Source organism: Oryx dammah, unplaced genomic scaffold (assembly GCF_014754425.2).
Source record: "Oryx dammah isolate SB20612 unplaced genomic scaffold, SCBI_Odam_1.1 HiC_scaffold_19, whole genome shotgun sequence".
Taxonomy (NCBI): Eukaryota; Metazoa; Chordata; class Mammalia; order Artiodactyla; family Bovidae; genus Oryx; species Oryx dammah.
In genome coordinates, this window is record NW_024070203.1 from 4165240 (window position 1) to 4179698 (window position 14459).

Genomic DNA, 14459 nt, shown 5'->3' on the forward strand with positions numbered 1-14459 from the left:
TGGTTTTTCCATTGGTCATGTTGGATGTGAGAGTTGGACTGTCAAGAAAGCTGAGTGCCGAAGAATTGATGCTTTTGTACTGTGGTGTTGGAGAAGACTCTGGAGAGTCCCTTGGACTTCAAGGAGATCCAACCAGTCCCTTCTAAAGGAGATCAGTCCTGGGTGTTCATTGGAAGGACTGATGCTAAAACTGAAACTCCAATACTTTGGCCACCTCATGAGAAGAGTTGACTCACTAGAAAAGACTGATGCTGGGAAGGATTGGGGGCAGGAAGAGAAGGAGATGACAGAGGATGAGATGGCTGGATGGCATCACCGACTCAATGGATATGAGTCTGAGTGAACTCCAGGAGTTGGTGATGGACAGTGAGGCCTGGCGTGCTGCAATTCATGGGGTCTCAAAGAGTCAGACATGACTGAGCGACTGAACTGAACTGAAAGGTTCAAAATAAATTTACAGGCAGTGGCTAGAAAGATAAGAAAAATAAGGGTTGAGTTACAAAACAATGCGCTCTCTATGCAGGAGGTTTAAGCTCATAGGATCATGGAAGATGACCCTCATGTGCTGAAAACAGCTGAAAAGGCTACATAAGGAGCCCGACAGGTAGGGGAGCTCACCTGGACCTCAGGGAGAGCATTCACAACCCATGGCATTTTGAGATTGTAAAGAAAGATGACACTATAAGTTGCAAAAGTAGGAAGGGCACAGAGAAGGATAGACAAAGAAAGGCAAAGGGCAAACTCTGAAGGGGTTAGAACAGACTGTAGAAAATGTGGAATCCATCTAGAAGGAAAGGGATATTATTAAAGAGTTTTCCACCAAAGACCTACACAATCAGAGTTATTTAAAATATGACTCCACTTGTAGAAAGTAGAGGCCAAGAGACCAGCTGGGAGAAGGCTACAGAAACAGACACAAGTTGACAAGGGCCTAAATAAGGCAGTGGCATAAAGAATGAGAGCTATTAGGACATAGAATTCACATGATTTAGAAACTATTCGGATGTGGACATAGAGAGAGACAGAAAATATCTAGGATCATTTTAGCGTTTAGCGTTGGACAGACAATGTTTGTAGCATGCAGGAGACTTCCAAGTACAGATACTGAGCAGGTGGTAGGGTGTAGGAGTCTGGAACTCAGGAGGATGTCTGGGTGGAAAGAGAAGACTGGGATTCTTTAAACCATACAACACAGAAATAAGGGAAGAGGGAACAGCTTTAAGAAAGGAGATCAAAAGGATGGATCCAAAGATAGAAAAATATCAGCATCAATGAACCAAGCGAATAGGAAGTTTCAAGGATGGCAAGTCAACAGTGTCAATTACGATGTGTGCATCGTGTCGTATGTTTGGTTGCTCAGTTATGTCCGACTCTTTGCGACTCCTGGGACTGTCACCTGCCAGGTTCCTCTGTCCATGGGAATTTTCAGGCAAGAATACTGGAATGGATTTCCATTTCCTCCTCCAGGGGATCTTCCTAACTCAGGGATCGAACTTGCATCCCTTGTATCTCCTGCATTGTAGGTGGATTCTTAATCTGCTGAGGCATCAGGGAAGCCCATACAGCAGTGAAATAAAGTGAAGCCTTAAAAGTGCCCAAGGAACCTTGTGACTCAGACACCCTGGGGACCACAGAGGATGCAGGGCAATGCAGTAGTTTGGACACAAACCAGACTCTAGGGAGTTGGAGAGTGAGCAGGAGCACGAGAGATGGAGTATTTCTTGTAGAAGCTTGGGATAAAGGACAAGATCAGATAACTGGCTACGAGATCTTTATGGCTATCTTTAGCAAGAACATTCTGTGAAATTTTATTGCAATGCAGCTGTATCAAGTTCCATAGACACCTATCTGGCCACCAGGCTGGATGTTAAGACACTGAGGAGATGGGGCTCAGGTGGGTCCAGCACAGGATTCGCTGATGTGGGTCTTGGCTTGGGTCACCCGTGCAGGAGGTGTACTTACACTTGTCCAGGAATGAGGTGGGTGGGAGCCAGGGCAGCCAGCGTCCAGCCTCCCTGACCTCTTGTTTGTGATGTGAAAGGCATAGGGAACACAACCATGTTAAACAGTGGAGAGATGGAAATTATTATCTACAGGGGATTTAAGTGACCCATAGATGAACACACAGACATACAGAGAGGCTTTGATGAAACATGCTACTGTCTACTCACAGGTGGTCCTGGAGGTCCTGGTTTTCCTGGAGGCCCTGGTTTTCCTCGTCTTCCCTGGAAACCAAAGAGAAACAGATAATAAATACTGTGATTCCATTTTAAGATGAGACAGTATGAAATGGAAGTTCAAAGACAGTAGAAATTAACTCAAAGTTAAAAAACAATCCCAAGTCCACATGACCTTTAAAGGTCAGTGAAGTCTAAAAGCTATGGGACAATTCTTAACAATCAAGATGAGAACAATAGTGCCAGGAATGAATAAATCGTGACTCTTATTAGCAGCCCTTTAAAGGCTGTCTACCTTGACTCTCTAGCAAAGTAATATAAAATATCTGAAAGGTTGGATAAGATTAGCATTTTATCTGATAATTCAATGGGTTCAGGTGCAAAAATCAATGCATTTATCACCTTAAATTGGTATTTTCAGAGAGTGATCTGAATTTCAATTTTAAAGGAATTTCCTGAGGGTGAGATTAAGTATTCAAAATATATATATTTTGGGCCCCAGCCTGGAATTACTAGTTTAGAATCTCTGGGAAAGGGATCCATGAATCTGCATTAAAAAAAAAAAAAAAAACAAAACACTTCAGGTAATTCTCATGTTCACAAAAGTTTGAAAAGTACTTCACAAAGCTATATTATAGTTATATACATTATGTAAATCATGTTACCTAGCTCTTTTCTTCCCTTTGGATGGTTAAGCTGTTTTATAAGTGAACTAAAATGTTCACTCCTTGCTTATTAATCTTCATTGCTGTAAGTGAATATTAACTCGCCAAGTTTACAACTAGCTAAATTACAATAGCAAGAGTCAGAATGACAGTTCTAAGTATCTGTATATTTGATATCATTTGAAGAGCATTTATTTATTATACATTTATTTTCTTATTTTTTTTCCTTTCTAATAGAAGGAAGCAAGCTTAGGTATGGAAAGCGTACATTTTGAATGAGAAGCATTTCTAAGTCTGGTTTCTAAATATGATCATTCTCTTTCATTATTATTAATAACTTAATTTTATTACCATATTGGTAGTATGTTAATATATATTAAGGCTTGCCATTTCAAAGGAAAAAGTATTAGTGATCTTTCAACTCTTTTTGAGGAGAATTGTGAGTACAAGCTCTCACAAAATTGTGAGAAAGGCCCAATTTCACTGATTAATTTTCTTACTATGAAAGCGTCAGGCAAAGTTTCCTGATTTCTTTGGTCTTCAACTAGGCTTGGAGTGGGGTTAAGAAATCCAAGATAAGCTGAAGCACCAGAGCAAACTTTGGAAGGAAGGTAGGTTAGCACATAAGACACTGTGATTGCATGAGGAGTGCAAGTTAGGTTCCTACTATCAAAGCCTCTAATGAGAGCAGCTGGTTTCAGAAAAAAAAAAAAAAATCCTGGTTAACATCTACAGACCAGATTTTAAAATAATTTGATTAAAACCAGAAATATAATTAGTAGTATTTTCATGTATCTTCTGTTTTAAAGTTCTGAACCCTGGAGTTCTTTTTAGGGGTTGTAAGATTGGAATGAATATATAATATTCTGTATACTGAATAAAAGTTATACATATGTACAGACTTTACTAGTCTTGCAGTTTACACATTCTGAAAATCAATATATTGCATCTTTTAGTATACGCAAGTCAATCAGCCCCTGAGGATTAATCCATGATAAGAAGTTGACTTAGAAAGTGGAAGCACTGAGAGCACAAAGAAACAAAATCAGTGACATGGAAGGAGGTGATCAGTTCCTTCTTTTAGGTTGAGGTGAGTTAAATCCACAGGACCAGCTTCTGGTGCAGTCTCTTTTCCTTAAGGAGATATACACGTTGCTTGGGGCAGGAAGTGGGGTAAAATGAGGCTACCTTTTATCCCAGCGTTCATGTTGAAGATAAACCAACACTCAGATATTGTAACACAGCATCGGCATGGCTTAGGGTGAGGAGGAAAAAGCATTCATGATTCCATATGGTATGGGCAAGCTTTTGAATTCTAATTCATCGCTGCTGATTTACACCATCATTCAAGTCACCCTTGCAATTATCGGAGTGTGCAGTGTGTCTCTGGAGGAGCATGGGGGAATGTTGATTCTCTTTACGTCTCCTGGCTAAGAGTGGACAAGCAGGCAAACTGTTTTTGAGTGGGGGTCCCCAGTCTTTCTGGCACCAAAGACCAGTGTCATGGAAGTCAATTTTCCCCCGATGGGGATGGGGGGCAGGATAGTTGAGGCAGTAATGCGAGAAATGGGAAGCCACAGCAAGTGGCTGATGAAGCTCCGCTGGCTTACCTACTGCTCACCTCCTGCTGTGAGGCCCAGCTCCCCAACCAGGGGCCAAGGACCCTGGTTTTTGAGGACTGTCAAGTTATCAGAACATATTATACACAGCAACTTCAGCCAGCACGTATATGCAGTTTAAATGTTTGAATTTCTAATAACATCCCAAAGCAGACTTGAATATTTTCTTTTCCAGCTTTACTGTGACATGCCTGACATGTACTACTGTACACGTTTCATGTATACAAACTGATGACTTCATCCACTTCTACATTATGAGTAAAGTTAGTGAATACTTCCACTGCAGTACATAATTATCATTTGTGTGTGTGTGTGTGTTGAGAATATTTAAAATCTACTCTCTCAGCAACTTTCATATATAAACACAGTATTGTTAACTACGGTCACCATGCTGTACATTATAATTTCCCCAAACATGCTCATCTTCTAGCTGGAAGTTTGTGTACTTTGCCCGTCCTCAGCCTCTGGTGGCCAAAATTCTGTCTCTGCTTCTGTGAGTTTGGCTTTTTTAGATTCCATATTCTGGGGCTGGGTCTAGGAGTACCCCCCTGATGAAGATGGAGGAACCATTTTTGTGTATTTGTTTCAACTTCCGTCTTATGTCAGGCCCTTCATTACAGGGCTCACTCTAGACCCCTTGTAAAGTGAGACAAGAATGGAGACTCGGATGTGGATTGGGATGAAAATCTGAGCAAAAAACAGATAAATGCTGAGCTGGGCATGGCCATACTGACCAGGACATCTGGTAACAGGTGGCCTTTTGTTCAGGAGCAGCTCTGACCAGTTGGAGTCTGGCTGAATCTCCAAATGGTTGAGGACATACTGTTTCAACATAATTACAATTGGACTAATCCAATACTTTTCTTAAGATTGGAGTATGAAGCATAAAATGCAGATTTACCATATCAGGGGCCCAGTACACCTCAAAGTGCTCAACATGTAAGTTTCCTGTTTGGCAACAGTGTGAAGGTTATTAGACAGTGGTTTTCATGTTTGTCCAATGGTTTAAACCCAGTGGTGTTCTAAACTTATCACACATCAGCCTCCGCAGGGGCCTACTTGAATCCTCAGGAGGCCTGGTAGATGGGAATTCACATTTATAACAAGTTCCCAGCAATGCTGCTGTTAATGCCTGGAGACTACACTTGGAGAACTCCTGTCCTAAGCCTCAATCTCCTATTTCAAACTCAGGTGATCTTATATAGCCCTTCATCCTAAGAGCTTAGAACAGAAGTGCTGGGTTGGTTCTGTGATCCCATGTCTCTTTAAGAATAAAAACCTCCCTGTCAATTTCAGGACTACTTGGATTGGAATCCCAGTCTTTTCTCTTATGGAAGCTTATTGTGTCAAGATGTCATGCTGTAAAATTGGTGCTTATACTTAGTAGCCCATTTGTTAATTAAAAAAGAGAGCATATGGAAAACTCCTACCACACAACACACAATAGAATGGTAAATGGAAAATAAGTGTTGGCCAGGATCTGGAGACATCAGAACGCTTATCACTACAGGTGAAATTGTACAGTGGAGCAACTGCTATGGAAAACACTACGCAGATTCTTAAGACTACCATGTGATCCGGAGATCCCACTTCTGGGTCTGTATCCAAAAGGACTAGAAATCAGGGTCTTGAAGAGATATTTGCACACCAAGAGGTGGAACCAATCCAAACATCCATGGACAGTTGAGTAGATAAAACAAAATGAGGTGCAGACAATACGATATTATTCAGTAAGGAAAAGAATTCAGTTATATCCTACAACAGGGGTAAACCTTGATATGTGTGTGTGTGTGTGTGTGTGTGTGTGTGTGTGTGTGTATTTAGTTGCTCAGTCATGTCTGACTCTTTGTGACCCCAAGGACTATAGTCCACCAGGCTCCTCTGTCCATGGAATTCTCTAGGCAAGAATAGTGTGTGGGTTGCTAGTCCCTTCTTCAGGAGATCTTCCCAATCCAGGGATTGAACTTGGGTCTCCTGCACTGCAGGCAGATTCTTTACCATCTGAACCACCAGAGAAGCCCAAACCTGGATGACATCATGCTAACTGAAACAGACATAGTGAAATAAGTCACTAGAAGACAAATATGGTATGATTCACTCATATGAGGTACTTAGAGTTGTCAAATTTATAGAAACAGAATGTAGAATGGTGTTGTCCAGGACCTGGGGGGTTGCCGGATATAGGAACTTATTTAATGGGAACAGAGTTGTAGTTTTACAAGATGAAAAGTTCTGGAAATCTTTTCACAGTGATGCAAATATATTTAATACTACTGGACGGTACACTTGAAAATGGTTAAAATGGTAAATTTTATGCTACCTGCTTTTTTCCACAATTAACAACAAAACAGTCCTACTATAATATCTGATAAAATAGTAATAATAAATGTTAGTTCTTTTTTGCCTTGTCCTCCTGCCATCCTTTAGCCAATTACTCATTTTTTAATTTAAAAATAAACAAAGTAAATTGTAGATTATTTATACAATGTAATACAATATAGTGATGGAAAATAATGGAATATAATTGCATGCATCGATATGGTTGAATTGTGTAAACATAATGTTCATCACTTTATATAAGGAATAAAAGCAGGCAATACTAATCCAAGTTGTTAGAAGCTGCAACAGGTCACCGATGCAGGAGTTGGGAGGAACTAGGAGCACTAGAGGGCTTACAGGGTTGGTGATGCTGATGTTCTATTTCTTGGACCATGTGCTGGTCACAAGGGTGTTCATGCTTTGTGAAAACTCAACAAACTTGTATCATCAGGATACGTGCATCTTTTAGAATGTATATTTCAATATATATATATATATATTAAACAGGAGATTTCTACAAAGGAATGATTTTACTTGAATTATCAAGTGACTTCACCCATCTGCATTTGCTGCATGGGTCAATATTGGCAGAAGGGGGGGGAAAATCCAAGTCTATTTAAATAAATGACATCTACAAATTTTCAACAGTAAAAATAGCCTGATGCTTCCAGGATGACTTGCAGTATGACAGCACATGGATCTTAAATTAGCTACTTGATTTATAAACACTTGGACATCCAAGAGCATTAAGAAAGCAAGAATGCAAATAACGGATGACTGATACTTATCTGACAGATGGTTTTTGTTGTTGATAATGATGATGATGAAAAGGATAAGTTACAGAAGTAATCAGACTGAAATAAAGGGCGACATGCAGACCTCAAGCCCACAGAGGAGACATGTATAAGTAATCTCTCTAAATTGCCAGGTCTTGCTAATGCAGCTGGCTACTCTCCAGAATTCCCCTATTCCCACGTGTGTATGTAGCACACTCTTAGGCATCAGCTCAGCCTGAACAAGGTACCAAGGAAATGTCAAGGAAGAGGAGACAGGCCCTTGAGTGGCATCCACAACTGTGAAGGAGGTGTTAATTACACAGGAAAACATTACGGGCTATCTTGGAAGTTTAGTTTTCCTTTTTTACATTGTGAACGGAAATAAGATTTATGACTGATGTAAAAAGTTAGCACATTTTGAAATCAACAATATGTGAAAAAATGGGAGAATACTTGTATGAGCAATGCATAATACCCTAAGTGAATTTTATGTGGTAACATCTGTAAAAATACATCCAAGACAGCAACGAGACTAGTCATAAAGGTCTCATTATTTCAGGGATCAGACAAGTAGCTCTTGTAAGGACATGGGAAGAGCATATAATTCAGCATGAACAAAGAATCTGGTACAGGCTCAGAGCTAAGTAAAGCTGAATCCATATTGTGGTGCTATTCCCAGTGCTGGTGTTCTCGTTTAAGTTAGGATCTTAAAATGTCTAAATCATATCACAATTTCCCCATCTCTCTGTTCCCTTCCTTTCTTCCCCTTGGATGGACTCTACCTGTAGCTAATGTGGCTTTTCAAAAACAAGATAGAAATGTGAGAGTATTAACTAACCCCCTCAGCTACAATTGAATAAATGATAACCTGAGCAAACAACACTTCATTGAAGAATTGGCCTGGGCCAAATGGTCTGGTCTGTGGTCAACGCTGTCTACAGTCACTGTTTAGTATTTATGGTGTTACTAATTTGATCATGAAGATAAGTTAGTCTGACCTCTTAAGTACCCTCTGATTGGATGAAACCAAAACCAACTTTTCCTGTGTGCTCCAAGCTGTCCATGTACGAAGAAACATAAAAGTCTATGACAAATGATTCTTAAAATGGTTACCACTGATCAAATGCTTGCCGTGGTCCAGTCACTGAGTGCTATACACATGCATTCATGCTAAGTTGCTTCAGTCGTGTCCAACTCTTTGTGACCCTGTGGACCATAGCCCACCAAGCTCCTCTGTCCATGGGATTCTCCAGGCAAATATACTGGAGTGGACTGCCATGCCCTTCTTCGGTGATCTTCCCAACCCAGGGATCCAACTCGCATCTCTTCTGTCTCCTGCATTGGTAGGCGGTTCTTCCACTAGCGTCACCTGGGAAGCCCCTTACATTATTTCCTTTAATCCGTCCAAAACCACTGCAGGTGGGTGATACTGTTTTCATTTTACACAGAGAGACATGTTAAACACTGAGCTCCAAATCCCTCTCCTTTTAATTGGTGGGGCTAAAATTTAAACCCTAGTGTATCTGATCTTAACACCCACAATCCTCAGCATTAAGGTTTCCTTAGGGGCACGCGGTATCCTGGTCATTCACAATTTCAGTTACTTTGCTGCTCTAACTGTTGAGGTTCTCTTGTTTTCTCACCACCAAGCCAGACTTTCAGATGTCCCCATATCTTGTTACTTTGCCTTTTGGAATTTAGGTCCTCCTGGTTCTCACCCGCTCCCATGATGGCTGTGCACCCCTGCCTGCTGCCAGCAGGCTGACCACAAGCGTCCACGTAGACTTGTCTGGACTCCTGAGCATCTTGCCAAACCACCAGCTCTTTCAGTCCCAATCATGAGCTCTGTTTTCTGTGCCTGCCATTGCCAATCTCTGCCAAGGCATTTTGTTCATCTCAGTTCACAGGTGGGGCAGCAGTAGGGTATGACTTAACTGCTTCCTGACCATCTGTGACACATTTTATCATCTTTGAGCAGCAGTGAGAGGGTGGGTGCTGGAGACGTTCCTCTCCCCAAATCTGGAAGTTCACACAGGCTGCTCACAGACTGGAGGGGAAGAACCAGGCTTAGACACTGCCTTCCTTGTCCAAGAGCTATGCTCTGAGAGCCTCATCTCTGAGGACTTTCAGAGCCTCAAACATCTTCCACTTTTATTAAGGGAACTGCCCCATTTTTCTAGACCTAGAGTAGGTAAAATAAACATGTAGAGGGACAAACAATTGCACATAGATCAATAGTGTCTTATTTAGAGAAACGTTAATAGGAAAGCAACAAGATGTAATTCTTCAGCACACTTTAGTCAGGCCAGAGCCACAGCCCTTAAATAAGAAGGAACTCAGCTCTATCAGTCAGCACTGGAAAAAAGAAATCATTTATGACATGATGACACAATTTAACATATGAAATGTACCCTCAAGGGGTGGACTTTCAGCACTGCAGTTTTGATGAGAAGGACTGCATTGACCAGCACCAAAACAATTTGTGGAATACATTTTGTAGCTATGCAACAACTGCCTGTAAGCAAAGAGAACTCCTGAGGATCCAGAAGATGAAACTATGAGGGTCATCCCATTTTGAGACACAAGAATTTTCAGTGCATAATTCTCAATACGCCAATTTGAATTTAATGACTTAAATTGCACTTAGAAATTTAAATTGACTTCAAACCCTATCAAAAAATGAGTAAATTTATTCAGTAGAAATGTACGGTGTCTTACATACTGTTCTAGGGGAAAACAGGGCTTCCCTCATGGCTCAGAGAGTATAAAGAATCTGCCTGCAATGGAGAAGACCCAGGTTTGATCTTTGGGTCAGAAAGATTCCCTGGAGGAGGGCATGGCAACTCACTCCAGTATTCTTGCCTGGAGAATCCCATGGAGAGAGGAGGCTGGTGGGCTATAGTCCGTAGGGTCACAAAGAGTCAGACACAACTGAGTGACTAACACTAGGGGAAATATATTGATGATTAAGGCCTGGATCTTGCCTTCAAGGTAGAAGAGGAGAGACAGTTGTTCACAACAGCTGTTTGGAGAGTGTTGTTCATTTGTTGTAGGTAAACTCAGCAGTTCCTGGGAGGGACGGTGAGACTTTAGTTCCTTCCCAAACCCTTCAATAACTCTCCAGCTTTTAGTTTGGCAGGGGAAGTGTGTGTGGTGGGGGTCATTGGGATGGGACAGAAATGTTGGGGGAGAAAGCTACCTACACACCCTTGGCAACGAGAAGGGACTAGAGTCCCTCCGACAGAGATGGCTTCCCCGGACACTTGTGCCCTGACTCAGACGCATGTCCTCTGATACTTACTGCCAACTTTTAAAGCAACTGTGCTCAGAAGGCATTTCTCAGTCCACCACTACTTGCTCTTTCTTTTTTTAAAAAAAAAAAATTATTTTTACTTTATTTTGCTTTACAATACTGTATTGGTTTTGCCGTACATTGACATGAATCCGCCACGGGTGTACATGAGTTCCCAATCCTGAACCCCTCTCCCACCTCCCACCCCATATCATATCTCTGGAGCATCCCCATGGACCAGCCCCAAGCATCCTGTATCCTGTATCGAACATAGACTGGCGATTCGTTTCTTACATGATAGTATACATGTTTCAATGCCATTTTCCCAAATCATCCCACCCTCTCCCTCTCCCTCAGAGTCCAAAAGTCTTTTCTGTACATCTGTGTCTCTTTTGCTGTCCCGCATACAGGGTTATCATTACCATCTTGCTCTTTCATAATAGACAAGTATTGGGACTACATATCGATGACCTTGAAACATTGAATGCCATTATGTAAATACTAGGTATGCTTTTTCTTGAATACTCTTTTCATTTCCTTAAACCTAGCATCCAAGGTCACTTGGCAGTGTGAATGGGTAAAGGGAACTCTGAATCTGATCTCATCCATCAGCCTTCCCACAGTTTCTCCTTCAGACCCAACCTTTCCCCAGAATAATGTTAGGGTGCCCTGACAAACTGGTACCTCAGTTAGCCCTGCAAGAGACAGCTGTGGGTCACTTTCTGGATTCTTTTTATGTTCTCCTTTGACTATTCCATCCCCTTTAGAGAAGTATTCTTTAGGGAGAAACCCCAGATACATCTTATCCCAAGCACCCTGCTACACAGTGTGTACATAGGTACATACATAGATATCCATACACACATAAAACTTAATCAGCTCTGCTTTTTCAACCACTTGACAACTTTTAACTCATCATTTGCTCACCTGTGTGCAGTCAGGTCATTCAAGATGGCTGTTCTCTTGCTCTCTGTACATCCCCTGCCCAACCAGAGCCTGCTTCACCTACATCAACTGACATGACTGACCTTCCTATGGACTTGCTCCAGGTCCCAGCTATGATTTTTCTTATCAAAGGACAGTTAGGGGTCTCACAGCCCTTTGTTGGTTTTCCTGGTAATTAACGAGCCCACCTGTCAGCAGTTCAGTTCAGTTCAGTCCCTCAGTTGTGTCTGACTCTTTGAGACAACAATTTCCCCATAACTGGTAATGGCCCCAGGACCTTGCTTCAGCTATGTAAGCTCCCCATCCATTAAACCACCGATGCCTCTGTTGCTGACTCTGGCTCTTTCTTTGGTCTTTAAGCTGGGCAAGTGCAGGCCCTATAGGCCTGTGTGCAGTCTACCACCCTGCCACCTCTTCACTACATTTTTGTAATAGAGCATATTTCCCATTCTCAGCTGGCATGTGCCCAGATTCAATCATTAATTCATTTGACAAACATTTAATGAGTTCTTACTGTGGGCCAGATCCTTCTTTGTGCTCTGGAATTACCTCGAATCCATTCTGTCCTCATGGAGCTTTTATTCTAGTGGGAACACTGATAGTAATACATAATACAAGGTTTTTTCTTTCTGCCACACATCGTTCAAAACAGTTTACATCTATATACTCATTAAATCCAGCCACAGGACTGGAAAAGGTCAGTTTTCATTCCAATCCCAAAGAAGGGCAATGCCAAAGAATGCTCAAACTACCACACAATTGCACTCATCTCACACACTAGCAAACTAATGCTCAAAATTCTCCAAATCAGGCTTTAACAGTATGTGAACTGTTAACTTCCATATGTCCAAGCTGGATTTAGAAAAGGCAGAGGAACTGGAGATCATATTTCCAACATCTGTTGGATATAGAAAAAGCAAAAGAATTCTAGAAAAACATCTACTTCTGCTTTATTGATTACACCAAAGCCTTTGACTCTGTAGATCACAACAGACTGTGGAAAATTCTTTAAGAGAAGGGAATACCAGACCACCTTACTTGACTCTTGAGAAATCTGTATGCAGGTCAAGAAGCAACAGTTAGAACCAGACATGGAACAACAGACTGCTTTCAAATTGGGTAAGGAGTACGTCAAGGCTGTATATTGTCATGCTGCTTATTTAACTCATATGCAGAGTACATCATGAGAAATGCTGGGCTGGATGAAGCACAAGCTGGAATTAAGATTGCCAGGAGAAATATCAGTAACCTCAGATACGCAGATGACACCACCCTTATGGCAGAAAGTGAAGAGGAACTAAAAAGCCTCTTGATGAAAGTGAAAGAGGAGAGTGAAAAGCTGGCTTAATACTCAACATTCAAAAAACTAAGATCATGGCATCTGCTCCCATCACTTCATGGCAAATAGATGGGGAAGCAATGGAAACAGTGACAGACTTCACTTTTTTGGGCTCCAAAATCACTGCAGATGGTGACTGCAGCCATGAAATTAGAACATGTTTGCTCCTTGGAAGAAAAGCTATGACCAACCTCGAAGGAAAAATTAAAAAGCAGAGGCATTACTTTGCCAACAAAGGTCTGTCTAGTCAAGACTATAGTTTTTCCAGTAGTCACGTATGGATGTGAGAGCTGGATTGTGAAGAAAGCTGACTGCTGAAGAATTGATGCTTTTGAACTGTGGTGTTGGAGAAGACTCTTGGGAGTCCCTTAGACAGCAAGGAGATCCAGCCAGTCCATCCTAAAGGAGATCAGTCCTGGATGTTCATTGGAAGGAGTGATTCTGAAGCTGAAGCTCCAATACTTTGGCCACTTGATGCAAAGAGCTGACTCACTGGAAAAGACCCTGATGCTGGGAGGGATTGGGGGCAGGAGGAGAAGGGGACGACAGAGGATGAGATGGTTGGACGGTATCACCGACTCAATGGGCAGGAGTATGAGCGAACTCTGGGAGTTGGTGATAGACAGAGAAGACTGGTGTGCCACAGTCCATGGGGTTGCAAAGCGTCGGACTCGACTGAGGGACTGAACCAAACTGATCCATTAAATCTTCAAAGTCTTCAAAATATCTTTGAGGTATCTGTTTTACAGATGAGATAACTGAGTGACAGAGCAAGTTGCCTGAGGTCACATGTCTAGTAAGCAGCAGAGTTGGAACTTGCATTCAGGAAACTTGGCTGTGTCATATCTGGTCATCATCATTGTGCTGTACTGATAACCGTGCTGTACTGTGCAAATCTGGTAGCTACATGAGTAGAGATATAAATCCTGAATAGCAATATGAATCATGAAAAGTAAAGCAAGGGCAAAGGGATACAGACTTAGAATGTGTGCAGCTTCAGATAGAAAAATCAGGGGAGGTCAGCAGACACCTGAACCAAGTGAGTCTGTGGGCTGTTCAAGGGCTGAGAAGGGACATGGAGCACAGGCAACATTGAGAACGCAGCCCTGAGCACAAGTGATTGAAGAGTCAGCAAGAAACAGTGGTGGCTGGAGAACAACAAGCCACTCGATGGGTTGTTGGCAGAGCAGATTAGCACTTTGATTGTGGTGGGAAACCATTGGGAGTTGTTGTAATCGGGGCCACATAATGAGCCTGACCTAAGTACTTGCCTGTGCAGATAACACAGGAACAACTGCTGCAAACTCATCATTTAATTCAGAGGCTC

At 41.8% G+C, this 14459-nt stretch overlaps 1 protein-coding gene across 1 annotated transcript in view; it reads right to left on the bottom strand.

Annotated features, from left to right (window-relative positions):
* Positions 1-14459, bottom strand: part of COL19A1 (collagen type XIX alpha 1 chain) — a 351927-nt gene that overhangs the window by 122585 nt on the left and 214883 nt on the right. Inside the window, exon 13 of the mRNA XM_040262167.1 lies at positions 2172-2225. Coding sequence (XP_040118101.1) covers positions 2172-2225 — 54 coding nt within the window. The remainder of the gene's footprint in view (positions 1-2171; positions 2226-14459) is intronic.